At 47.7% G+C, this 27,655-nt stretch overlaps 1 protein-coding gene across 4 annotated transcripts; it reads left to right on the plus strand.

Annotated features, from left to right (window-relative positions):
• Positions 1 to 695: 695 nt before the first annotated feature.
• Positions 696 to 26,493, plus strand: UHRF1 (ubiquitin like with PHD and ring finger domains 1). 4 transcript variants are annotated; one of them, XM_084302834.1, is made up of 20 exons: positions 696 to 817; positions 5,325 to 5,407; positions 6,143 to 6,431; positions 12,447 to 12,618; positions 14,314 to 14,487; positions 16,618 to 16,881; positions 17,613 to 17,776; positions 18,164 to 18,379; positions 19,209 to 19,315; positions 19,494 to 19,680; positions 20,475 to 20,598; positions 20,687 to 20,794; positions 21,583 to 21,687; positions 21,988 to 22,094; positions 22,894 to 23,056; positions 23,159 to 23,296; positions 23,684 to 23,795; positions 23,916 to 24,076; positions 24,414 to 24,512; positions 25,116 to 26,493. In XM_084302834.1, exons 5-20 carry the CDS (start codon positions 14,335 to 14,337, stop codon positions 25,260 to 25,262), a joined length of 2,355 nt encoding a protein of 784 aa, XP_084158960.1. In that variant the 5' UTR covers positions 696 to 817; positions 5,325 to 5,407; positions 6,143 to 6,431; positions 12,447 to 12,618; positions 14,314 to 14,334; the 3' UTR covers positions 25,263 to 26,493. The 4 variants fall into 4 exon arrangements, with proteins under 4 accessions (XP_084158960.1, XP_084158959.1, XP_084158961.1 ...); XM_084302833.1 differs by lacking the exons at positions 696 to 817; positions 6,143 to 6,431 and adding an exon at positions 2,562 to 2,635; XM_084302835.1 differs by lacking the exons at positions 696 to 817; positions 5,325 to 5,407; positions 6,143 to 6,431 and adding an exon at positions 11,717 to 11,856.
• Positions 26,494 to 27,655: the final 1,162 nt, after the last annotated feature.

Here is a 27,655-nt window from a genome sequence, read left to right on the forward strand (position 1 = left end):
AAATGAAAACTAAAATTGCATAAGATGAACTCATTGTTTTAAACTCCATTATCATTGAAATATTGAAGAAACAACGAGCTTTCCCAATACTCTATTTTCATTTTAATTACTTGTTTTAGAGTAGTCCCGCTATGCCTTTTCACCATCACTACCAACTCCAGCAACAGAAAGTCTCGCAGCTCTGGAAGAGGTATCAAAATGTTTGATTTTTCCTAAAATGGCAGGTCACATTCTGCTGCTGTAGCATCTAGCCATCTACTTCAAAGCTTGTGTCCACATCCAGCTGAGCTGCTAGGAGAACTACAGGGCAAGTCTCTCCTTTACTTCCCTTGATACTAAGCCCTAGATGTGTTCTCATTACCTAACGAGACTACAGAAGTTGAAGTATAAAAGTGATGCAATATCTTGAATGAATATCAACCTCCCCAGCATGGAACTGGGTTGGTATCTGGACACTCCAGTGTCACGATAAATCCAAGATTACATCTCATCTTGCCTCAGGCAGGCACAGCAGGGACTTCAGCACACTTGCTCTTCATTGCAGTAGCTGCTTTCCTCACACGCCAGTTAATCCCTGTTCTTACAATTCCTATAACATTTTCCAGTGGAAAAAAACAAACAGGATCCCCAAGCCAAGGACAACTCCAGGCTCCCAGGACAGACTTCACCAAAAAGAAGCTGATTTGTGACTTTGTCATCAACTTTGACTTCAGTAAGATTCCCATTTGCTCTGGGAACAAGAAAGCTGGAGAACACACAGTGAGATGAACATTTTCTGGCTCTGGGCTGACAATACAACTAAGAAAATTCTCAGCAGGTAATACCATGGGCCTTGACAGCCCAGCAAGTCACATATGCAGCTACTTGGCATTTTAGTGAGACTCAGACAGGGCAGGGATGCCAAACACTACCTGCCCACAGCAAGACATATCACAGATAGGGATGTCCGTCCTCTCCAGTGGGAAACCCAGAGCCAGCACCCTTCTGGGCATTCCTGGTGACCAACTTGCCCAGCAGGCTGCCTAATATAACACCACATGAAACACAGCTTGTACTTCAGCAGCCTGGGAAAACTTCTAGAAGATTGCTCCAAGCATAAACAGGGCTTGAGTGCAAAGCCTCAGTCCCAAAGTCCACATGGTTTGCTCACTTAGTAGCTGTTCTTGTGCTGCTGAGGAACAAATTTGTTTTTTTGAAGCTGAGTAGGCTGAATGAGTCTGCAGAGCTGTTGCAGGGCAAAGCACAACTATTTCAACACCATTCCAAACAACCCCTTGGCTGAGTTGCTTCACTTCTAGACAGGTGGAAGAAACTTAAACCACAGAATATCTTACCAGCCTCGGTGTCAGGGTTCGCATACAGAGAACAAACCAGAGAAGAAATACATTAAAATACTCTAGTTGCTAGCAGAGATCAGGAGCAACTCCTTGGTTGATGTAAAAAAAAGGATGTTAGAATCAGCCTCTGAAGTACCAGAAGCCCACCTTAATTAGGGATGCCACTGGCAGTGACAATCCTCACAGCACAATCGTGTTAGAACAGGGTTTGCTCTCCTGTGGAGAAAGGCCCTGGGTGTGTTGCAATGCCAGCAGTTGTGCTGTGGACTCATCATGAGTCATATGGACAGCGTGGTTTTGTTTTCTCTTTCTGTGCTCTCCCCTGCACAAGTGCTGAGCAGCCCTCACTTTGCCCAGCAATCACAGGAAAGCCCAGCACTCTGAAGCTCCACAGCAGTTGTTTACACTCCTTTGAGAGAGGCAGAGCTTCGAGCCGGGGCAGTTGCAAACAGAAATCCCAGAGAAATCCGGTCTGCCAGCCCACAGCCCCACACAGGGGAAAACACGCAGGAAATTGAAAACAGCATCACCACTTGGTTTGTTTCACACAACCGGGCAGTTCTCACGGCAGCTTCATCTTGCCGATGGTTTCGTGCCATTGCTCCATGAGAAATGCTCAATCACCGCTGAAAAAAAGTCCTCAAACCAGGTCGTTTCAGAAAGATGAAACCCAGGGCACGCTTCTGGCATGGCACAGTAACAACCACTGGTCATTGCCCAACTTGGCACAAGCCTGAATGCAGTGGAAGAGCCCTGGCACCAGCACACCAAAGCTGCTGTGGGTCAGATATCACAGCCACTGCACTGCCTGGCAGAAGGGTACTTTCCTGCTGGGGTAAGCAGCTCCCCTCATCTCTGCCTCTGACTGCCCAGCAGACATAAAACTAGATCTTTAACACACAGAAGGTTTTATTTTTCCCTGCTGAAACAAGCTCTGCCCCACAAAGCTAGCCTGTGTGGCGTTGCCCTGTGGATAGAGAGGTGGGATGTTGAAGAGAAAGAAGTCTCTTTAATTATTTTATTTTGGGAAAAGTGATTGAGCCATAGCTAGCATGCTTAGTTCAATAGCTTAACTGGCAGTTCCTTAATGAGCATTAAAAAACAAAGCTAATTTTAGCAATTTAGATATGAGCAAGTAGGGCTAATCAGGGCAGAGGCATTAATTTGCGGTTGAAGCACTCACTTGCATTCTCTTCCAGATCTGCCAGCGATACCCCAGTTACCCTAAAAGCAGCCAGCAGAACAGGGTCACGGGATGCCTGCTGCAGGGGGAACAGCACTGCCCACAGCCAAGGAAGGTATTGCAAACACTCAGAGGGCAGAGTTAGATTTAGGACAGGAATTCAGTGATTTGGGCTTTGACCCTGGGACATAAGATTCAGGATCGCTGGCAGGATTACAGCTCTACCACCTTTCCAGAAAGGTCAGCAGAATTAGGGAACCTCAAAGACTAGAGACACTATTTTAGTGAGAGGCAGGGGTCGCTCACACCCCCAGTTCCAAGGGGGATCAGACATCGCATCCAGTGGCTTTTACTAAGCATTTCCTTGAGACAGTTAATGTTTAAGCTACCCAAGCTCCTAGAAAACCCTGTTCCTTCTTTCCCAAAGTAGGACAGCTACTGGGCTTTCCCATATTTTCCATCTACAGATTATACCACAAGCACAGAGCTCCCAGGGCTCTGGGCTGCACCTGCAACTTGCAGAGCAAGAAACATGCCCCGCTGGCTCATTAACAGCCACTTTAATCCAGCAGTTTCAGCAGAACCAACTCCAGAAACAGAGTCCTTCACAGCCACACCGCTCCACACAGCCACAAAGAATCCTGTTAGTCTTGAGAAACACCAAGCGAGTTCGTCAAGTGCTCATTCCAACCAGCATGAACGGTGCAGGGCCACAGCCTCCCTCTGCAGACAGGGCTGCTCTTGAGCAAGGGAGAAGTCACCTTGTCACTCCAGCCCTCCCCTTCGTTAACGCCATTAGCATGCCTATGCTGCTGATCATCCCTGGGAGGTAGCTGCAGGCAGGTCTGGCGGCGCTGTCAACAGGAAGGGAATGCCCAGCTGATCGCAGGTCAGCGGCGATGTCCCGTGGGGTGCCCACATCATGCGCTCCCCGCGTGGGACAGCCTCCTGCAGCCCCCTCGTCCTGCTTTGATCGCCACCAGCCAACACGCACGGAAGAGCTTTCAGACCTGCAGCTGCCTGCACGCGGCTCAGGGCTCTGTATGGCTGCCAAGAGCTCATCTCGGGGCTGGGAGAAGTCTGTAGGTTGTATCTGGAGCCTTTCACCTCCTTCCCGAGGCTCACCATGTGCAGCACAGACATTTGGAGATGCCACCTGCGGCTCTCAAGAAGCCCAGCTCAAGACAACCCTCCCCAAGTCCCCCTCCCAGCCCCAGACAGCAGAAAGCAGCACAGACAGCACACGGCCCCATGCTTTGCCAGGACCCAGAGCAGCCCCGTGAGCAGAAATGAGGGGACCCAGCCCCCCAGCAGGGCTCTTACAGCCTCAGGGCTCTCCCCCAGCACCAGGAACCATTCCCAGACACGGAGCCAGCTCAGACCCCAGCCCTCCACCCCCGTAGGGCTGCAGAGAGACCCCACAGCAAGGTGCTGCAGAGCCCCCGGGACAGCAGGAGCCACCCTTGGGGAGCCCCCAGTGCCCCCCACATGGGACCAAGCCACAATCCCCTTCCAGAACCCCAAACCCCAGCCCTTTCCCCAAACCCCAGCCCTGCCTCACCTGCCCACACAGCTCCAGCAGCACAGGTAGGACTGGGCCTCGCCCCACTTAAATACCCCACGGGCCTGACGAGCAGCTGAGGGAGCCAATTGGGGCACGGCGGGCCCCTCCCTGGCCAATGGGGAGTGGGGGGTGGGAGCTGTGGGCATGGGGGGGGCTCCTCTGAGGGGCTTGGGGTGGTCCCCAATAGGGGGTGTGGGTGGCGGGGCCTCACGGGGGGCCCTGCGGGACATGGGGATGGGGGAGATGGGGTCAGGGGAGATGGGGATGGGGTCAGGGGGAGATGGGGATGGGGTTGGAGATGGGGTCAGGGGGAGATGGGGATGGAGATGGGGATGGGGTCAGGGGAGATGGAGATGGGGTCAGAGATGGGGTCAGGGGAGATGGGCCTGCCCTGGTGGTTGGGGAGGGGGCCCGGCCGTCAGCCCCCCAAGTGCTGCTCCTGTGCCCACAGCCCTGCAGATGTCTCAGAGCTGGGCGCTGCCACCCCCTGCCATGCCGTGCCAAAAGCAATTCCTTGTTTCTGGGAACTTGGCGAGGCCCAGGCAGAGCGAGGTGTTCCTACAAACCCTCCAACAGTGTGCCCGTGCTGTTAGGGACGAGGGTCCGAGCGTGGGCTGTGCCCACCATGGGGTGAAACAAACCCAGCCTGGGGTTTGGCACAGGTTGGGAGGTGCTGGAGCAGGATCCATCCTGCTGCCCTCCCATGCCGGGCTGTGCAGGGGCAGCCACCAGCAGCAGGCAGCTTGCCCTTGGGTTTTTTTGAAGAGTGGCTGTGTTAGCAGCCAGGAACATGGTTGGAAAGTGCTGGGGTTGGGCAGCCCAGCGTGCCTACAGCCGCTCTCGAGCCGCTCCTCACCTGGCACCGGGCACTGTGAAGAAGGCCCAGAGCAGCAGGCATGGGGGCTGTGACTCAGCCGTGGTGTTCCCTTGGCAAAGCTCTCCTGCCCTGCAGCCAAGGTGCTGAAACACCCAGGGGAGTAAGATACCCTCCTGCTCAAAGCCAGTGGCTGGCTACAGCAAATAGGTGGTGAGGAGACGTGCTGCTTCTCAAGCTTGCAGTGATTTCCACAACAGGAGTCGCCTTCCATTTGTACACTTTGCAGAGTGCCCAGCAATGCAGGACTCTGAGCTCAGCTGGGGGAATTTGGGGCACTTGAATTGAAATAATAAATAATGCTTTTTTTTTTTTTTTTTTTTTTTTACTCAATGTTTTGCTTTTCTGTTTGCATTTCATCTTCAGATCTCACAAGCTGCTTTGAAGCTATCAATTAAGCTTCCTGTTGTCTGTTTTTGAGATCCATGGGGGAGGAAACTGAGGCACAGGTAAGAATTATCTAAGGTCTTCTAAAGCTATTAAACCGATTGAGTCACCTTGTTTTTGGCCAGTGAATGCAGCAGACCTTGGGTCTCTTCTCTGCATTGCCCACAGTAAGCCATGGAGGCACTGGGAGCGTCGATCTGTTTTGAAAATGCGCTGTTAAGCTAACAAAAATGTCAACAATGATCACTTCTCAGCTTTGAGGTAAAAGGAATCCCCCTCCTTACTTGAGTCAGCCTTGCTGTGGATTTGGTGGCTGAAGAAGACCTCTGCAGGTCCGGCAGTCTAAGCTTTGTCTAAGCTGGGCTTTGTCCAGCTGAGTCGTGAAAATCTTCCCAGGGATGGAGACCTCGCACAGCCAGCGTTATGCTCCTAATGAAGAAGCTTTTCCTAATGTTCACTCTGAACTTCTCCAGCTACAGCTTGTGGCTTTTGCCTCATGGCTTACCACCTGCACTGATGAGAAGACTTTTTGTGCGTGTCTCTGTGAAGTAAACTTACTATTCTAGCTTAACCTGGGGACCTGTCATCTAACAAACTCCCCGGCGATGCACGGTCCCTCTGATCTCATTCTTTTCACAAGTTAAATTGCAAATTTGAAGTGTTCGGTGTCCTGTATTAACTCGTAGGCTGATTAGCAGGTATCACATGGTGGCTTTTACAGGCTGTGATGTGTACAGGGGAAGGGGTGGATGTTCTTGTCTATCCTCTGAAGATGTGATGAAATGTTTTAATTTCAGGAGCCAGGCATCACGAAATGAGCCCTGTGTTTTTCTCGGTGTTTGTCCTGTGTATGGATGGTGGGCTATGTCCTCAGGTAAAATGTCAGCGATGCAAATTGTCACTTGGTTCATGGGTGTGAAGAGCCTGAGCACGGCAGTTGTGGTGGTGATGGTGAAAGTCTCACAAGGCAGGTTATATTTCATCACCTGGATGGGAAACACAGCGCTATCGGCACGCTACATCTTCGTGTGCCTTGCCATGTAGCACAGATGAATGCGTGCAGAAGTGAGGAGTCCCATGTGCCGTGTAAGTGGCAGGTGGTTTGCATGAGATAACAAGGGTAATTATAATTAATGAGACAATGCTTGATATCTGGAGTGTGATTTTAGTGACCCAGGACGAAATATCAGTGCTTGGAGCTCCCGAGCGGCGGGAGACCTGCCTGCAGTATCACAACTCCGAAATTTTGGAGCCTGTAATTCTAGAGCAAAGGTTTGCACGATCCTGTCTGTGATTCTTGGTACTGTATATATGCCATATACTTAACGCAAAGATAAAATCAGAAGTTTGGTGGGCGTGGGAAGGGTGTAGGAGGAGGCAGAGAAACATGCTTGGGGAAGAGAAAGGGAGTCGGGCTGGCTGGAGGGAGCGAGCCCTGTGGCACCAGGCAGTGCTTCCCACAACGGGCAGCGTTGTGCCAGTAACTCCGCAGCCTTTGTGCGTGTGCTGCAGCATCAAGGCAGGGACAGAATCCCTCTGGTAAGGATCCCAGACATTACCCCCATCTCCTGTGCTTGTCAGCTGCCAGGAAACCCTGCTCCTCTGCAGCCTTGCTAGCTGTACAGCTCTTGTTTCAGCAGCGTCCTGGGCTCTGCCAGTGGACGAGGTGTCTCCAGCTACGTGCTTCTCAGTTCTCCCAGCCCTGTTGAGAGGGCAGCATGCAGGTATGTGGAGGATTTGAAGGATCAGGCCATGATGCTGGGTCCCCAGCACTAGGCCCAATTCCTTTCCCTGCTCTGTGGTGTGTCACAGCTCAGCACCATCCCTTCAGGGACCAGAGGCCCCATCCGACACCTCCTCTGCCAGTGCTCCTCTACTGCGATGGACACGATCTTGTTGATCTTCCGTGGCCTTTACTCCATTAGTAATCTGCCGTGATGCTGTGGTCACCTTCCCCAGGGCACATACACAGGCACGAGAAGAGATGATTCAAGGGTGAGGCATGCGTAGCTCTGATTTCTGTTCCTTGAGCCAAGCAAAGCCCTTGGGCTCCCAGCAAACTCCCCGAGAAGCTCCGTGCTGCTCAGGTGTCCCTCATGAACTGGAGCCCACCGAGGCGACGTCAGCCTGTGGTCTTTGCCATTTTTTGGACCTTTGGACCTTTGCAAGGCCCAGAAGATGCGTGGTGACAGCCCTGCCTGCCTCCGCTGCCCGGGGGCTCTGCCGGCTCATGTTCCTGCCTTCGTGTCCTCTTGCCTGACCACTTCCTCTTGCTGGGAGCAAGCGATCCTTTGGGTAGCAGTTGCAGAAATAGTTTCAGAAACAGAAATAGCTAATAACGTCAACTCTAAGCACCCAGCCCCTCACGCTCTAGCTTCCTGTCAGCCGCAGCAGTCGGTGCTGCTCCTCACAGCAGCCTCGTCCAAGGCCAGAGCCAGAACCAGCGCCGAGTGTCCTCCACCAGCCCCACAGAGCTGCCTCAGGGCCGGGAGCGATGGAGTCAGGGCTGTGGGGCAGGAGGCTCGGTGCTGGATCCTGTCCTGCGCTGCCCACCTGGCCGTACCATCCACCTCGTGTAGTGATCTCCGAAGGCAACGTCCTTCAGAGTGCTGTGGCCTTCTGCAGACAATTTGCTGGTGAAGTACCAAAAGGTTCAGCTCAGCTTTTGCCTTCCAACCAACCCCCCCCGGTCTCCCGAAGCCTTCAAAGCTGTTTCCTACTCCAGGACACGCTGCAGCTCTCTGCTGCCCTCGCCCTGCCTCAGCCAAAACGGGACTTGCGTGCCTCCTCGCTGCCCATCTCCTCGGAGGGTTTCCCAGCCCCAGATCCCCCCAGCAGCTTCCCCAAAATATGGGCAAGGCAGCAGCAGCGCGGGCAGGTCCCTGCCTGGAGCCCCGGCTGACTTTGCCCTCACTGCAGGGAACGTCCCAGCTGGTTCTTGGCTGCTCTCCCAGTCTTCCAGTTCACCTTTCCGCTGGTTTTCAGGCTGCTGGCTGGTTTTCTACGTGCCTGTTCTGCTCCTCCCTCTACTCCCGCGCTCTTGCTTCATACCTTTAGGTGCGGGTGGGGTGGGTTAACATAACAAGGGTTGGTTTTTGATCGATGAGAGGGTAGGTGTTATCTGGCCCTGCTAAGTGTGTCCTCTCTGCCTCAGGCCATTGCTGAGGCCTCTACTTTTGCTTCCCCAACAATCAGTGATACAAGACTCCCTTTACATCACTCCCCAGTCCCAGGGTTTGCCTAGCTATGCCCCAATTATTTTGGAAATTATAAGAGCATCTCAGCAAAAACACATTCCTCTTTGTGCCGTCCATTCCGTTGCTGGATGTTGGCGCACGTGAGGAAAGGTTTCTCAGATATGTTGGTGTCCTGCATTGCACACAGACTCGTGCTGCTCTCAGATGACAGCGGGCGTCCTGCCCACCGTGTGTGTGGTCCCAGGAGAGCAGCAGTTTGCACCAGCTCGTTCTTGTCTTCCATGGTTCCATCTCCTCTGGGTTTGCGTGTAGCAGCTTTGGAGGAGACACCGTGCAGGGGAGCATCATGTCTGTAAGGAGGGCAATAATAGTCCTGGACCCAAGCATTATCTCTTCATTTTGGTCCTCCAAGGAGTGGTGAAGATCTCATACAGGATGACTGAGTTCAAAACTGGTAAGAGCAAATAGTTTTTCTCTAGAGAAGTCTGAAGAATCACAGATCCACAGCTGCAGCAGCAGAGAGCGTCTATTGCCAAAGAGCCTTCTGTGGAGGGAGAGGAAAATGAAATCCCACGAGTTCCCATTGCTGGAGGCAGCATGACCCCGTGTCACCCCAATGCACGTGGAAACCTCCAGCGCACCCAGGGACTGCTTGACCTTCCTGATGGGCCCTGCTATTTAACCTGGGGGCTCTTGCTGTGCTAAACGTGACACGACTGAATCATCACTAGTCCTTGGGAGAAGCTATGCAACGGGTGCATATCTGCAAACATGAAACATAGACCTTAGCACCTGAGATGAAAGACAAAAACTGGATAAAAGCAGTGTGTTATAGCCGTCTTGGTTTTCTTTGACCAGCTGTTGTGGTTCAGGGGGTCCTGGCTCCCAGAGCACTTCCCACAAGTCAGCAAGTTAAAGCCTTAAAGCATGTTGTGTGCTAGGCAAGAAACAAAGTGCAGAGCCCAGAGCACAGATGGCAGAACTTGCTTACGGTGGCACTTAAACAGCAAGAGGAAGAAGAAGGTTCAGCAGAGAGAGGGTTCATGGGCACTGAGTAGCAAAAAGTTAAGGCTCTGGATCAGAGCATGGGATAGCTCTGTATGGCCCCATCTGGGACATACATCCTGCACTGGTTTCCACAAACTGATTTCCCAGAAAACAAAACAAAACATTTTTCTTAGAAAAAAGCAGAAGACAGAATTAAGTTATTTGCACATCAGATTTTTATTTTATTTTTTAATGAGGACATTCAACTATTGATGGGCAAGCCACTGAATAGTTAGCTGGTGCAAAGACTTGGTTCTTGATATTTTTTCACCTCTGTAAAGTAGAAGAGTCTGTTTCCTTTACCTGCTCTTGCATGGGTTCTTCATGACTGCCAAAGGACCCTTGCACCAATAAATGCATCTCCTCTACAGCAGGGATATTTCAGAGCCACAAGTCTCTTGAACAAAGCAGATGCGGCCTTTTTTTTGGTGAGCATGGAGGGGAGCCAGCGAGGTTAGGGGAAGATGTCAAAGGTGCTCGCTCTTGATCCCAGCTGGCCTTCTGCAAGCTGTGCTTCGTGCTGTTACCGTGAGCCTTTTAAACACCTGGAGTGTTTGTACCTCTTGCTGAGATGCTTCTTGTCGTTTTGTAGGACCAAAGGCCCTGCTATTTCTCTTGTGTCTTCAGATATTAACCAGAAAGGGGTGTAAAGGCATTGTAAGGCATGGATGGCGTGAATCACAGCGACTGTCCTGCCCACACAGGGATAAATCTGTCCCCCTCGGAACTGGTGAGACCAGCTATCAGTTCTTCTTTATGCAAGACTTGCTTTAATCATGTCTATCAGCTGCCATTCCTTAGCAGCACACCTGGACTTCCATTTCTCCTGAAACATTCTGCCAAAATTTCACTTTGAACAAGGAGACTGTTAAAAGTTTGTCTCGCTGGCTGCGTCTTTTTGCAAATGAATGCAACGCTGCTTTAAATGTTCATAGACTGAGCTGGATATCCCCGCTGGCAGATGAACCAAGATATTGTTTCCTCGCAGCATGGAGGATTTGCCAGATGGCAGAAGTGTTTTCAATCAGAATCCTGACTCTGAAGGAAAGAAATGCCTAAAACAATCCGAAAGGGAGAAAACTAAAACTCATCAGCCTCTCAGACAACTGCAAGACAGGGAAGTCACGGTCCTTTTTTTCTGACAGTCTGTGGAAAGCTGAAGCTCCCTGGGCTTTATCTCACATCAGAAGTGCTCTCTGAGTTTCTCTGGCAATGTTCTTGTTTTAACAGAAGAAAGGACCTTAAAATGAGAGTATGCATAATTTAACTTGTAATGAAAGCAGTGTTCTGTTACTAGAATGATCTAGAATTGAGCCTTATTTTAAGTGATCTGCAGACCCAACTGAGCAGCGTGTAGGATGCAGCACAGCACAGCTTCTGCAGTGTGTGGATTCACCGAATGAGTAAAAGTTTCTTCAGAAACTGCGCTTCTTGCTTCCTGACCCTGATAGTTCTAGGGATGCTACAAGTCACCATACACGAGCCCTTTCCTCGAACAGCCCCTGTGTTACGGTAAAAGCGTGTTCCCTGCACTGTGGTGGGGATCACTGAGGGCAGAGGGACGATGCTCCTGGACACAAGCAATGTAGTCCTGATGTGGACATGAGATGGGGCCCTAATGGGGTGTATGGGAGAGTCAAATGCAAGGTGATAAGGTGCTACCAGAAACACATTTAGGATCTGAGCGTCAGAAAGTTGACCCAAATAGCTAACAGTTTAACCATACATTCCTTGAACGTGAGCTTAATGGGACACAGACTACTCCAGGAAAGAAGGGTCAGGTCTGTATGTTAAAGTGGCTTTTTTTGAACTTTTTGTTGCACTTTACAGAGGTGTAAACGATGCTGAAAAAAGACTGAATGAGGGTAGTAAACAGCTGCTGTTAAACCCTCTTGCAGCTGGTGAGGGATGTGGGTTCTCCACTCCTCTAGAAATGGGACACGTGGGTGACAACGTGGATCCAGGTGCGCTGTCAAACAGCACAGCCTCCAGCTCCAGCCCAGAAGATCCCAACCTGGGTCACACATTTAGGTGTGGGACCTGCTCTTAACAGGGTGCAAACTGTTCTCCCAGTGCCCAGCCTTTCTCCCTGCTCCCTGCCAGGTCTCTAACTTCTGATAACCCCCTTGGACTGTGGAAGGGGGTGTACTGCTGCAGTAGGTCAAGGTTAAGACCCCTGTGCACCTACAGGGGGGAAAAATGACTTTCTTGCAAGGCAAAGCCTTCAGATGTGGGAGGAAATGAAGCCTGACTGCTGCAGGTCGCAGGTCAGATTCAAGGCTTTTGTGCGCTGACACATGCCTAACCTTTGGTACTAACCTAATCTAGGCCACCGACTTTCAACCTGGGATCCGTGGCTTGGCTGTGGGATCCCCAACAGATCCTAACAGGGCAGGGGGGTCCCAGAGGGGGACACAGGCTGCTTAGGAGGCCTTCGCTTGCTGCATGCACCCACCAGGGCAGCCTGAAAGCAGGGGGGCAGCTGGGGGCCACATCCCACCGACTTCATGGTGGTTTTATTTTGAAGCCTACGAATTCAGCTCTGTGTCTGTGGGCGCGGGGGGGCGTACCATGGGAAACACCGCTCTGCCTTCAGCCTCGGCGCCTCTCGTGTTCCCTTTGTCCGCGAGGCCGCTCGGCTGGGCCTGGGCGGGTGGCGGTGCTGCTGAAGCCACCCGTGGCAGAGCCCTGCCACCGCCCCAGCCCGGGGTCTGTCCCCCACCATCGCCAATTCCCCGCTTTTATACTTTAAATCCGATTCCGTTTCTCAGAAACCTGGCGGTAAACCCCCCGCTTGCAGTTTACTCCACGGAGCGGCCATCCTAAACACCCTTTCTCCTTTCTAATTTCCTCGTAGGGTTACAAGCTAAGGGGAAAACACCCCCCAGGACCAGCCCTGCTTTCCGTCCCGCAGCAGCGCCCGCGGCCACGTTTTCGAGGGGACCACGCGCAGGGCCCAGGGGCTCGGCAGCTGGCGGCTCGGATCTTGGAGGCCTCTCTCAGCACCACGGCACGGCCTTGAGCTCCCGGTAAGGCTTCGAGCTCCCGGTAAGGTTTGGAGCTCCCGGTAAGGTTTGGACCTCCTGGTGAGGTTTTGAGCTCCCAGTGAGGTTTGGAGCTCCCGGCGGAGACGAGCCCCGTGCCGTGCTCGGCAGTGCCGCTGCGCCTTTGGAAGATGGCTGCTGGGAGGGCAGCCACGAGGCGACATTTCGCGCCTCCCGCTCGTTTCGCACACCCACCACCGGCCCGGTGTTCCCGGGGCCGTTTCCAAACAACCTAACGGCCCCTCCGGTACCGGGGGCTACCGGGAGACCCTTCCCACCCACCACGGGGGGCTCCCACCGGACCCTTTCGGACCCCTCGCAGCGGGACGGGACCAAAGGGACCGCTCCGTGCCCGACCCCGGGAGGGGGGGGGGGGGGGTCCCGGCTCGGGTCCCGGTTGCGCTGCGGGGCCCTCCCGCGCTCCCGGTTGGGCGTGGCCCCGCCCCCGGCGCTCAGTTCCCGCCAGCGGCGGCCAATGGGCGGGCGCCCGCCGCGCACGGGGCTTTTCCGCGCCAAACTCCAAAGGGCCGGGGAGAGGCGCGGGGCGGCGGCGGGGGCGCAGCGCGGCACCGGCCTCCAGCACCGCACCGCCGGTGAGTCCCGCCGCCGACCCCCGAGCCCGGGACGCGGTAAGGGGACGGCGGAGGAGCCTCCCTCACCCTCCTTCCCCTTCGCTTCTCCCCCCCCCCTTCCTCTCCTCCCTTCCCGGCCCGGTGACAGCTGCCGGCACCGGGGGTCGGCGGAGCCCGTCCCCGTTGGGCACACCGGGAGCGGAGCCGCTGCCCCGGGGCTCTTCTAGCAGGGGCTGAGCGCTGCCGGGGCGGGTCGCGGGGATCCGGGAGCGGCCCCGAGCCCTCGGAGCGCGGCCGGGCCGGGGGCTGCGAGCGGGGCGGGGGGGGCCGGGGGGCGGGCAGGGCCCCGCGCGGCTCCCGGGGCTGCTGCGGACCGGGGCTGGCGGCGAGCGGGACCGTACGGCGGCGGCCGGGGCCCCGTTTTTTATTTATTTATTTTATTTTCTTAAATTATTTTATTTTTTAAATTTATTTTATTTTCTTATTTTATGATTTTTTTATTATTATTATTTTATTATTATTTTATTTATTTTTCTCTGGGCCGGAACGCGGCACCCCCCGCCGTGAACGCGCGGAGCAGCCCGGCCCCGGGAAGAGTGGGGAGTGTGGGGGGGGGGGGGGGGGGGGGCGCGGCCCCGTTGTTGCACCCCCCCCCCCCGCCCCGAGCTCCGCCGTCCCCGGAGGCGGCGGCCCCTTTAAGAGCTCCCCCCTCCCGTCCCGTCCCGGCCGGGCTGCCTCATTTGCATAACCTCGCGAGGCTTCCCCCGGGGGCGGCCCCCCGCGAGAGCGCAGGGAGCGTTTCAATTGTGGCGCGAGATACAGTTGGCGCGCGGCGCCCGCCCGCGAGGCGGCACAGGGAGGAGGGGGGGGGAGGTAGGGGCGCAACCAAAGCCGTTAGGCGCCCGGCTGGGCGGGCCTAAACCGCCCAACGTCCAATCAGCGCCCGAACCGGCCGGGCTGCTGGCCAATGGCGTGGCGGCGGGTGGAGGGCGGGCCGGCCGGCCGGCTGGCGGGCGGGGGGCGGCGGTGGGGGTAGGTTGCGCGGTGTCCTCGAGCGGCGCCGCCGGGGCCGGTGCCGCGGCGCTGACGCCGGGCTCGGTGCGGGCAGGGTGAGGGCAGGAGCGGCGCCATGTGGATCCAGGTGCGCACCATGGACGGCAGGGAGACCCACCGCGTGGACTCGCTCTCCAAGCTCACCAAAGTGGAGGGGCTGAGGCAGCGCATTCACCAGGTCTTCGGCGTCGAGCCCCACCGCCAGCGCCTCTTCTACCGGGGCAAGCAGGTACGGACCCCCCCAGCCCCTCCCCCCCCCCACCTCAGCGCCCCCTCACAGCCCCCCCCGGAGCCCCCTCAGGGCCCGCTGCCAGCCGCGGGGGCTCTGCCGCCACCTAGCGCCCCGTGACGGGGCTCTCACCCCCCCACACACCCCCTCCCGGGGGGGTCCCTCAGCCCTGGACCCCCCTCTGTCGGTGGGGGGCACCTCGGTAGCAGCGCTTTGGCCCCCCCCCCAGCCGCCCCCGTGTCGACCCCCGACGGCCCCAAGTCCCCCCCCCGTGTCCCCGCTGTCCCCTTGCCCCGTGTTTGTCCCCCCCCCAGTAAACCCAGTACCCCCAGTACCCGGCTGGGCTTTCAGCACCCGGCTGTGGGGTCAGCGGAGGGACCGACCCCAACGCGGGCACCCAGGGGGTGCAGAGACCCGGGGGGGGGGTCACACACTGGGTGCTGGGTGAGGCAGGCTGTCAGCGGGCTCCTGCCACTGTCCGTGCAGTCCAAAAGCACTGAACCCAACTATTGGCCATCATAAAACTCTATTTATTTTCATTAAAGATGTGCTTGCTTTGCAAAGTTAATTCCTTTCTGTGTAACTCCCCTAGTTCGTAGTTTAGGTCTCTTTTTTTTCTTCTTTTCTTTTACACAGAAACATTTACCCAGCGCGATCCTGTAGCGATCGTTCCCTGCTGCGCCCATTACTGCTTTGTCTGAGGTTTTGAGTCGTTTGAAACGTTCACGTGTTTCCTTAGCTCGAATTTACAAACGTCGAGGAAAACACTCGTTAATTAAAAAAAAAAAAAAAAAAGGCATCCTTTGCTGGAGATAGACCTTCAGTTGCTGTCACTTCTTTCAGAATTTCCTTTGAACTCCTGTGGTTTCATGTCCTGTTCGCGTTCTCTGCTCTTTCATTTCTCTCTGCACCTGCTGTCGCTCGGTTCTGCGGTGGTGGCACTCGATAACAATGCCCTGTTTGTCGGATTGTCTCCTCTCTAAAAGAACGAGCGACAGTTTTTTTTGGTTCGGTCTCGTGTGTCTCTGTGAGTTCTCATCGCTAAAACAGAGAAAGTCCAGATCGCTTCCTGCACGGTCAGACCTCCGGGGATTGCTCCGTACCCGTTCTGAGCCATAAATCCGAATTGAATTATCGGAGTGATTCCCGTAAAGTGTAAATTTTTGTGGTTTTACTCTGCTTCCCATTGATAGAGAACAAAGCTCGGGGGATTGCTTTTTCTGGTGGTTTGGGCTGGAAGGGGACGATCATTTCCTGTATAATTTCTTAGTCAGACCTTAAATATGTGGTGAAGCTTGTTTAAACTTCGAGCTGCAGCGTAGTCTCGAGTGCTATATTTCAACTCTGAAATGGTGGTGCTCCTCCGAGTTCCTGAAAGGAGAGGAACCTATTGGCCCTACGAGCTCCTCTTACTCCTTGCAGGGGTGGGCTCTTGATTTGACTACATACGGCGCCAGACTTTCAAAATCCGTTCTTAAAATTAGAGCGGGTGTGAAATTAGGACCTGCCTCCCCGTGCTAAACGGTGATTGGGTGGTTTCAAGTTGAATTGAATCCTTTTTGATTTTTACTTTCAATGGAAAAACTGCGTGTTTGCCCAGAGAAAAGTAGGTGATTAATTCTTTGGCTTCTAGGTAATGCTGCGTGTAACAGAGCAACCTCCTCACAACAATCTGGAGCATGTGCAAATACAACGTAAAGACCATTTTGTGTTAATGTTTGTATTATGAGACGTGTCTCGATTAAGAAAATAGGAACTTCCATTAGATGTAGAATTATCTTTCTATCTTGATAGGATGTGGGGGATCTGTGGTTTAAGTCCTTCCCAGAAGTGGTATTTCTAGGGAATGTGCCACAAACTCTTCCATAGGACACCCAGGCTTAATCTGGGCAGCAGGGAAGCTTTTTTAGTTCGTGGAGTCGGTTAAAAAAGAACATTTTGAACAGTAAGAATAACAGTCTATAAGTATCCGTGCTGCTGACGAACTGCCAAGTTCCTTGATTGTCAATGGTTCTCCAGAGCTGTGGTCTCTCTTGGCCCACGGAGGCGGTTGCAACACGATGGGTGGTTTTGAATTGGAAAATCTCCGCTGAATTAAATAACCCGATGGTTTTGATGCTTTCCCTGTAGATGGAAGATGGTCACTCCCTTTTTGATTACAGTGTTGGACTGAATGACATTGTTCAGCTCTTGGTTAGACAAAGCCCAGCAGTGCTTCCTGCTGTTAGTAAGGAGAAGGACTCCGAGCTCTCCGACACAGACTCTGGCTGCGGCTCAGGCCAAAGCGAATCTGACAAAAGCTCTCACAATGGAGAAGGTGCCATGGAACTGGAGGGACAGCCCAGCACGGCTGCGCAGCCCGACTGGACTGACCCAGGCTTCGGCCTCTATAAGGTGAGTGGGTCACAGCAGGAGCGCTGCTTAAAGCCAGGCTTCGGGAGGGGAAGCGTTTCCAGTGGTTGAAAACTTCTGAAAATCTTTCATTCTCCAATTGTCTTTTTTTTTCCTTAAACCCTCCAACAGCAAACAAAAAAAAAATACCAGCCAACCACAAACTAATTAAATGCAACATGTTTTGGGTTAAAATATCTTATTTTTCATTTTACCCTTTTAATTAAAACTACAATATGCTTTATTTTATTATTTTTTAAAGCATTGCAAGTACTTATTTTAATTTAAAAACTTCACCCAGTATTTTTGCTTGGAGTTGTTGCAATTGTCAAAACTGAGTTTTCCTTGAATGAACCAAAGAAAATCTCAACAAGCTGTTCAGAATCGTTTTTGCTTGTCTGTTTCAATGGATTTTATTACAGATCTAGTGATGTCTTCATCAGATTGAGTTAGACAGTTCAGAAAGCCTCTTGTAAACTAATTAATAGTAGTTTGTACAAGATAAGGCTCTTATGCATTTGGTGTAGAATAGATTTTGAGCCTTAGGGGTTTAACCTAAGACTATCGGGCTGCATAATAGGAACAGGAAGGCAAAGGAGAGCTCAATGTTTAGGATGCTCAGTAAAACATCTTGATAACAGTTAACTTGAGGTGGCTAAATCTTCAAGTAGATGTGAAAACTAATGCTCAAACTGAAAATCCATTTGGTGAGCTGTATCCTTTGCTTTGTGTAGATCAATGACTTGGTTGATGCTCGTGATATGAATATGGGAGCATGGTTTGAAGCCCAGGTTGTAAATGTAACCAGAAAAAAAGCTGCAAATGACAGTTGTGCAGATCCTGATCAGCAGACGACCATTCCTGAAGAAGATGTAATATATCATGTGAAATATGAGGAGTGAGTTTTGTTCATTTCTTGGCTAATACTCATTTGGATTGTGATGTCAATGGGGAATTTGTAAGAATTCACAAAAGTAGAACAGAACTGGGCTGTAATTGTAAGACATTAACTGTAAAACAAAACACGTGGGCTGGAATCATGTTTTTAGAGGTATGAAATCCTATTACCCAAGTTTTGAAAGGGATACGATACTAACAAAGTTAGGCTGACTGATTCCGGCTGTGACTGTGTGGGAGGAGGAGATGTTATTCTTCACAGTGTATTTGTATGCTCTGTCGTATCAGTTCTTAAATCAACTCGTCTAGATACAATTACTGCAAATAACTCTTGATGGTGAATCTGATTTGTCTTCTCTGTCCTTCCATTCCGGCCTTCTACCTCAAGTTATCCAGAAAATGGAGTTGTAGAACTGAGTTCGAATGATGTGCGGGCTCGTGCACGGACTATTTTGAAATGGCACCAGCTGGAAGTAGGACAGGTGGTGATGGTCAACTACAATCCCGATGAACCGAAAGAGAGAGGTTTCTGGTATGATGCTGAGATTCTGCAGAAAAGGGAAACAAAAATGATTAAGGAGATAAATGCGAAGATACTACTTGGGTAAGCAATTCAGAATAGAAATGGGGAATAAATTGAGTTCTCCAGCTCTGCCTAAGCCTTCATGAGGTCTGAGTGACTGCTGAAAAAATGGTACACCAGAAATGCTGAGGAGAGATGGGAAGCTGGGTGACTGACCTTGTAGTACTGTGTTTTCAATTAACTGCCACTGGAGGAATTGGGCACTGCAAGGAATCACAGGGCACACTGATCTGTGGATTCACATACTGCTGGGAAGATGCAAAGCCCCAGATTTGCTAAAAGGCAAAGAATTGTTCTAATTGTTTGTGTTAACCATCTGTAATAGTTGTACAAAAACTTCAGTGTGCTATTTTGTCAGATACAGAAATACTGAATAAACCCTCAGTTTACAAGATGATGAAATCAACCCCAAATCTCTTCTTTAGAAGAAAGCAAGTATACATATAAGGGACTCTGAGCTTTAGTTGCTGATATATAAGAATGTACTTTCACGGGGTTGCCAGAACGTTCCTTCTTTTTCCTCTCACCATAGTTATTTTGACTTCGTAACTCTAAAACAGGAGAGGAGTATAGTCAGAAGTAGTTTGCGGTGACAGCAGTCGCTGATGGTGATTTGAATGCTACAAGTACCTGAATCTTCATTAAGACAAAGCGTACTTCGTCTTAATGTCACAAAAAGTATTTCATGGTGCTGCTGTCACGCCCCTATGCTAGAGCAGGCGATGCTGCAGCAGGTATCTTGTGATACGGGGCTGACACCAAACCAGTCTGTGTTACTGGTGCACAGCTGTGAATTCATGCTGTCGGTTACTTTATGATCTCTTTGACATTTATCAACTTCTCCTTGTAGGGATGCTGGTGATTCTTTGAATGACTGCACAATTACGTTTGTGGATGAGATTTATAAAATTGAAGAACCAGGCAGCGCTTGTCCTATTAGTGCCAGTCCATTAAAAAGTGAGTCTGCTGTGTGGTTCTCATTTGTACGATATTGTCTTACCTTTTGTTATTCTGTTAATACTCTTTAAGTATCAAGGAGTTCACAAACACTTCTAGCTGTGACTCCTTTGACCGTTTCTAGTGTATCTTGGTACTTCCTGGAGTCTGAAGTAGTGTCGTTTCTCCTTGCTAACAGGACAAAATGGCCCCGTGTGTAAAGCTTGTAAGGACAACCCGAACAAAACCTGCAGGATCTGTGCTTGCTATATCTGCGGGGGTAAACAAGATCCAGATAAACAGCTAATGTGTGATGAGTGTGATATGGCTTTCCACATCTACTGCCTCAACCCTCCCCTTAGCAGTATACCAGACGACGAGGACTGGTAAGTTCTAAGGACGCTGTGCAGTATCACTATTGCAATCTACATCGAGTAGAAAGTGAGGTCTAGGGCTTAATGCTGCCCTTAGGTGGCGATATTGTGACTGTAGGAAGTGAAAAGAGGTATGCTACCGTTATGGGTGGTCTGAGTGGTGGTTTCATTGTTAAATAAGACTTTGTAGCTTCTCTGGAGTCTAGTGAGAGCGTGTTTTAGGCCAAAAAGCTGGTGGCTTTAAAACGTTTTATTTTTTTTGCATAGTTTTGGGATGTAGGTGCTTATGCAAATTGAAGTACAAGTACCTGTAAACCTGATGCCAGTAAGCTTAGCTTGTGTAGTTGTTTTTATGGGTCATTTATGGGTATTCCACAGTCCCCGATCATCACAGTAGGCTGGTGACATGTACTTTTTTAATATATGAAATACACATGCTGATTACATGCATATATATATATTTTTTTTTTACCATAAATACAAGTATGGACATATAGGTGAAGGCATATTTTTTTATATATATTTGTATCTATGTTGAGATATGCTGTTTAGTTGATGTATCCTGTTTCACCATTTCATACAATGAATTCTATGACACAAATATTTCCTGACCTCTGCAGTGATTTAGAAGCTCATGCAAGGACAGTGGCTAATACAGATCTAATTCCAGTATGGGGAGTTGCTTCAGTGTCCTGTCTGGTTTCATATGGGGAAATTGTAGTATCATAACTCAGTTCACTGAGAAAATTCTCTTTTTTAATTTAAGGCTTTGCTACTTGTTAATTTTAATTGATTTGTGACTTTAGGTATTGCCCTGAATGTCGAAATGATGCAAGTGAGGTGGTTTTAGCAGGAGAGAAATTAAAAGAAAGTAAGAAGAAACAAAAGATGGCATCTGCTAATTCATCCTCGCGGAGAGACTGGGGCAAGGTCAGCTAAAGGCGTTTTTATTTTTGAAGAATAGTGTTGGTGTGTGTTCCTTGTAATTCTTGGCTGACTGGTCTCCTTTTTGAAACAGGGTATGGCATGTGTTGGCCGCACAAAGGAATGTACCATTGTCCCCTCCAACCACTATGGACCAATTCCTGGGATTCCGGTTGGCACCATGTGGAAATTTAGAGTTCAGGTACGAAGCTGAATCCTGGCCTCAGCCACTGTAAAGAAAAATGGGAAAGATCCAAGTATTAGATGTGAAACCTGAAGCAATTAATAGTGAAGTGTATGTCACTGGATATGTAAGTGCAGAAAGGAAAGAATTCTGGCTTTGTCTCTATCTAGTGTTCCATAACTAATGTTGTATTGTTCAGGCATTTCAAGTGTTTTTTTCCTTTGTACTTTTTTGGTGACTCAAACTCCAAACCAAACATGTATTTCCAGTATTTTGCCTTGGATAAGTGTAATATCTCCTGTTTTTTTTTTTTTTTTTTTTTTTCTGCTGGTAAGACTGTCTCAGGTAACTAGATATATTAAAGTTTTCTCACCCTGTATGAGCACGGGGCGGGGAGCCCTGAGCTATCCAGCCTTTGTTCTTCAAGTATGACATGAAAGTCTTTCAAGACCAATTGCCTTATACAAGTATTTCATTTTAGTGCCTTCATTACTCTAAAATTCCTGGAGCTTGTTAAAAAGCAGTCTAGGTGAGAAAGATCTAAATTCACATCACAAATTATACCCAGGTGTTTAATTCACTGGAGTATCCAACTGCTTATTTTTGAAAGACTTGTTTCCTTTATATGGAGTTGTTTGGATGATGGTGGTGAGGACAGTTTCATCCTGTAATACATGCAAAACAAACACAAAGTAGTACTTATTATTAATTGGTTTAGTTCCAAGACCAGGGAGTGATCTCATTGCTCATTTGCTGCCTAACAGACTTTTGGATTGTATTTTTTCCTTCTCTTATTTTTCTTCCAGGTGAGCGAATCTGGTGTTCACAGGCCCCACGTAGCAGGTATACATGGCAGAAGTAATGATGGTGCTTATTCCTTGGTTCTGGCAGGAGGCTATGAAGATGATATAGTAAGTAAATCCTGATTGTTTATGTCTGAGAACCAAACTATCATGTAGAAGTCTTATGTTTTGTATCAGACCTTTCCTGTTAAGGTGTATGATGAGACAAGTTCTCACCCTGACTCTTTGCTCTGTTCTTAGCAAACTTAAGAGGGGATGACAGGCAAGTCAAGTCTGGGAGACTTAAATGGGGGTGTGCGTGTGTGGTTTTTCCTTTTTGCAGAGTGCAATATTAAAGATACCTGATAAAAATACTCTTTTATTTAATTACTCTTGTGAATATGTTGCAACCATCCATATACGTTTCAGGATCATGGAAATTCCTTCACATATACAGGGAGCGGAGGTCGTGATCTTTCTGGAAACAAACGTACAGCGGAACAGTCTTGTGATCAAAAACTCACCAACATGAACAGGTTGGCAACGCTTGCACTCTGTTCTGAACCTTAGTAACTAGCAGTCTGTTGACCTGAAAACTTATTTATCTAAGTTGAAATCTGTAAAACTGACTTGTAAAACTGTTGTTTTACAATGGCTGTAGATCTGTTGTGCACTGGAAATGCTTATTACAGCGTACTTTAAATGAGAAATGTGAGACTAATATCACTATAATTCTATGTTGTCTGAAACTTAAGGAACAGAGTAGTAAAATAGCGTAGAAACTTTCATACTCTCTCCTGAATCCTTTGCAGCTACTGTTGTATGAGTCACCTTGGGAGACCAGATCATTCGTAATTCGAAGCTGTTACTCCTGCACTAAGTGTGGATTTGAGTGGAGGAGGTGGTCCATGCAATTAATTTAGGGTAATATAATGAATAATCAGTGTATTTAAAACAAAAACGTGATCCCTAGTCAACAGAGTTGTTAGTGTTACTTAGTATTAGATACTTGCTAGATACTTAGTTTTAGATACTTGAAAGTGTTACTATGTAAGGCAAAGCAGTAAAAGACTGGCTACATGCTTTTACCTGAGACCTGGCCCAGAAGGGGCTCCCATAGGCAGTAATAGCTTCCAGGGTTTTTATGGTACGTTATTTCTAAGGTTGAGCACAATGCCAGTACACTGGTACTCTTTGTAGTAACGGTACCTGACTGTACCAGTGCGATGCTCAGTAAAATAGTATTCCATGCAAGCTCTGCTTTACTTTGTTCTCTCTCTGATTCTGAAGAGTTTTTGGGTAAATGCACTAAACTGAATGGACTTCCTCTTACAGAGCTCTGGCTCTGAACTGTAGTGCCCCCATCAATGACAAAAATGGAGCTGAAGCTAAGGACTGGAGAGCTGGGAAGCCAGTCCGAGTGGTGAGGAATGTGAAAGGAGGCAAACACAGCAAATATGCTCCTGTAGAAGGGAACAGATACGATGGGATATATAAGGTAAGGAGGATTTGAATTCTACTGAAGTAGGAAAAGGTAATTTGCTTATGGCAAAGAAGCTTTAATAATATCTGGTGGGCTTGCTTCTGGCTGTCTTTTTAGGTTGTGAAATACTGGCCCGAAACAGGGAAATCTGGATTTTTGGTGTGGCGTTACTTACTTAGGAGGGATGATGACGAACCTGCTCCTTGGACCAAAGAAGGAAAGGACAGGATGAAAAAGCTTGGCCTAACAATGCAGGTATGCTTTTGGAACATCACTGTAGTTCCCTTTGACTTGATGGTTAGCAGGAGTTTTTCTACTATACGTTCTTACTGAGGATAACCTGCTTTGCCTTGTGTAAGAATCTAAGAATCAAGATAGCCCCCTTTTAGACTGAGGGTGACACAAATATGTTCACTCTTGTGGGTTGTTTTCTTTCTACATCAGGAGGTTAAATGGACAAAACTCATTTTTTGTATGGAATTCTTACAGTCGAAGTACTTTAGGAGGGCAGGGATCTATTATTTAAAACAGATAACCCTTGGAGTAACTCTCAGAGGTCATCTTTCCAGCCTTTAATAGTCTGTAAGTCTTTGAATTGGCCCTGTTTGCATTGAATGCTTTTTGTTTTGTGTTTTGCTGCAGTATCCTGAGGGGTATTTGGAAGCTGTCGCGAACAAAGATAAAGAAAAAGAAAATAACGGAGATGAGGAGTTTGATACCCCAGGGAAAGGAAAGAGGAAAAGGAAATCAGCAGGTTTGTGGAGTAGGCAAGTGGATATAGAAAGCCTTGTAGGTCTTTGTGGATTTTACCTACTTAATCTTTTTTTTCTTTTTTCTTGTTGTTTAAGAAGTCACTGTGTTTTTTCATTTTCAGGTGGAGGGGAGGAAAAAGTAATTAACTCTCCTACAGGGACTCCAAAGAAAACTAAAGTAGAGCCATACAAGCTGACATCTCAGCAAAAATCTCTTATAAAAAGTGATGAAGCCAATGAAAAACTGTGGAATGAAGTACTAGATGCTCTCAAAGATGGACCGGTATATAATGCTTTTGTATTGCCAAAATAGTGATAATTAACTATTGTACTCTTCCTAAATAAACTTCTTGGCTGCATAAAGAAATAGCCTTAGAATTCCTACATTTTTTTTTTAATGTAGGCATCCGCAGCATAACTTAAAAGCAATATTTGAGAGCAGTGAGAAGGTTAAGAACTTGTTAATGTGGCTTTTTTCCATGTTGAGCTTTGTTTAAAGGAGGAAAAAAAAAAAAACAACCGTTTTATGTCTAAAATAATCCTTTGTTTTTTATTGGGGGGGAGGGCTGTACCTTTCAGAGCATAGTAACAAGAAGTTGATTCAAATGTTCTCTTTACAGAAATTTCTAAATAAAGTTGAAGAAGCTTTCTTGTGTATTTGCTGTCAGGAGGTTGTGTTTCGGCCGGTCACAACTGTATGCCAACATAACGTGTGCAAGGTGAGCAGTTGCAGTGACTCTTCTGTTGAGCAGTTGAGCCTTGAACTGACTTGTTAAGTGGTGAAGCAGATTTTTTTTTTTCTGCCTGTTAGTGCTTTAGCAGGACTCAGTTATATATGTGAAAACCTAGGATTTGATGAAAGTTCATTGGTGTAGGGAAGTTCACTTTAAAGAAAGTTCCACAATTGTATTGCTACTGCTTGGTTCTTTTAAAAGAAGATGAGAGCTTCTCTGCAGGCTGAGTAATACTGCTAGGTGACACTGATGGATTTGTTAATGTCACAAAGTGCATGTTTGTTTTTTTTTTTATGAGGAATAATGTGAAGTGTTCTTGTGGAAGCTATGACAGTCCTTAGCATCTCTACCACATACTAAAATGCTGCTGTGACTGATGCGCTCTGTTGAAGAGCGTGTGCTATTGCATGTAATGATGGAAGTTTTCTCTCCGACAGCCAGCCTTGCATTGCTCTTAGCCTTTCTCAGCTCTCGTCAGCACCTGGGTGAACTAGGATGTAAAAGTCATTCTCTAATTGGGGCTTTGTAGAATAAGCTGAACAGCACATCTGTATTTCTTAACTAATTATTTTTTTGTCTTTTCACCAGGATTGTTTGGATAGATCCTTCAAAGCTGATGTGTACAGTTGTCCAGCCTGCCGCTACGATCTTGGCAAAAACTATACCATGCAAGTGAATGAAACACTGCAGACCATTCTAACTCAGCTCTTTCCTGGATATGGCAATGGACGGTGATTCTGTAAAGCACTTCTAATTTCCTTGTGTTCAAACTTATTAATGGGTTTTCAATGGGCTTAATTTAAAAAAAAAAAAAAGTAGTCTGTGTTCTCCCAGATCCCTAAAAAAAAAAAAAAAAAAGTTTAAAGTCTTCCTTGTTTTTAAAAAACTATGAACTTCAAGGAATATCCTTCTGTATGTTTGTGGATTTTGTTTTTGTTCTAAATGTTGAATTTTGCTTTTTTTTTTTCCCTTCCAAACTGCCATTCATCAGCACAGATCTTTTTTTTTTTTTTTTTCTATACAAAGTGCTTCCGGTAAGGCTGCTAATGATTGTGAAAGTTCTCGGATTGCCCTCTGTTGTCCCATTCCCACCTCCTCCCCCTATTTTTTTTAATTCAAGAAAAATGGCTTGGTTGCTAGAACAATCTTCAGCATTTGGGGATTTGGCCATAAAGGTAGATTTTTGTATCACCTTGGCAGCATTTTGATGCTCACCTTTTACAAGATGGTTCCTGGCTTATGACTTTTTTAATTGCAAGTGGATATTTACTATTTTTTAAATAACTGTTTTTTATACATTTGACAGACCTATAAAAAGCCATTTCCTGCTAATTTTGTATATCAAAAAAAAAAAAAAGCTCCTTGCTTATAGTCAAGTAGTTGGAGCAATATGAAGTACTACCTCAGTTGGACTTCTTATTAGGGAACTATTTGTTCAGCCAGGTGCTGTCTTCTATCCAGAAATGCCATTGTGGAATATACTAAAGCCATTCTTAAGTGCCTTTTGTCCTTTTTGGAAAGACTGGGCTCTGAATCACCGTATATACTTTTTCATAAGCACTGAATTGTTTAAACTTGCCAACCGGATTTTGTTCTTAGGGTTAAATATAACACTGTAGCTGTATACGATTAGCATGGATTTGCAAACTTTCAGGTTTCCTCCTAATGCTAGGTGTATTATGGTAACATGAATTTCTTTGTTTCAGTGTATTTTCTACCTAGAAATGGAGAATAATCAATTTTGACTTTTTTTATGAAACATTTTGGTTATTGTAAATGACACCAAGAAGGCTTGCTTTTGTGAATGGATTGTCTTTTTCTAACATTACCAAAGTTTGCAGTTTAATACCTCAACATGACAAGATGTTTTTAATCACACTTCACTGCAGACAGACTGGAACAAATGTGCCTGGCTTAAGTTTTCTTAACTCTTACCCTTTTTTAAAATTATAATGTTAATATGTTAGGGGGAAAAAAACGTTTTATAGTTTTTTTTTGCTGAATTTGTCAATTTTTGTACAATGTGCAAGTTGAAGTTCTCAAAATAAATATCTTTTCAGATGAAAGTGGTGACTGTTTTCATTTAACTCTTTCTGAAGAAGGTTTCCAGATGTAATTTCTTGAGCGGGAATATGTTCCATTATTCTAAGCCTCTTATTTTTTTAAGGCCTATTGTTTTTCACTACAAAGAAATTGTGGAAATACTACTTTTAATATTCTTGTATTCAAAGTATTTTTCTTGGAGGCACTACTACGAGGCCTTACATACCATTGAACATGGTATGTTCAATTTAAACAAACAAAAAACCCACCTGGATTCCCAGTATCAGGGGGGTTAGCAGATTTCCACATTGCAATTCCCAGTTCACATTTGGATTTTAATAATTGCCTGCATTTCTAAGGAATAAAACCAGAATTGTTAGAATTCTGTCAGCCATTGTATCGGAGATGTTTGTAGCAAGTCATGCGAGCATCTCTATCAACTTCCCAAAGCAGAGAAATAAATTAAGACAGATTTCCCTAAGCAAATGCAGCTGAAATAACTGAAGAAATCAGATCAACATTTGAGATACTGAAAGCCAAAGCTGTGAAATTGTGCAACTGTTACTTTGTCTGCACTGTTTAAAATAAGTTTATATTAAGAATAGTGGTAACTTTAAACACTTAAATGTCAGGCCTTTACATTCCACTGAAAATGTCCTTTGACTTTTTAGTCTATATTGCGATAAGAATTGGTGGGTGGGCAGCATTGAGGAAATACGTGTATATTTCAATAGAAAGAACCTATTGTAATTGACTTCCTTAGTATATTGTTTTTGAGCTTTGTTTTCCCACATAGGTTTCAGTCTACAGTTCTGAGTTTGTGTTTATTTAGCATGAATTAGGACAACTTTACTGCAAATTAGATGCTTCGTAATTTAGGCTTGCAGATTTGAAACCGTAAAGCTCTGCTAGAAAAAATTACTGTGCTATAATGTGAGCTAGTGTGTGGCTTTGGATATGAAGCAATTTGTGCTTTATTTTTTTTAAGTGTTGGAAATTGGGAAATGAAGCATCATCCTGCTACCATACATACTTGTAAATTTGTGTTCTGAAATCCTGGAGTAAATAACCAGTGTGTGATGTGG

The sequence above is a fragment of the Netta rufina genome (genome assembly GCF_964035555.1).
Source record: "Netta rufina genome assembly, chromosome: 28".
In the NCBI taxonomy this organism is placed as follows: Eukaryota; Metazoa; Chordata; class Aves; order Anseriformes; family Anatidae; genus Netta; species Netta rufina.

Excerpts from the sequence above, each read along its gene's own strand:
- UHRF1 (XM_084302834.1), top strand. The coding sequence starts at position 14,335 with ATGTGGATCCAGGTGCGCACCATGGACGGCAGGGAGACCCACCGCGTG. Across the intron at positions 20,795-21,582 it reads TGTGGAAATTTAGAGTTCAG|GTGAGCGAATCTGGTGTTCA; the intron begins GTACGAAGCTGA and ends TTTTTCTTCCAG. Across the intron at positions 23,297-23,683 it reads AGCTTGGCCTAACAATGCAG|TATCCTGAGGGGTATTTGGA; the intron begins GTATGCTTTTGG and ends GTTTTGCTGCAG.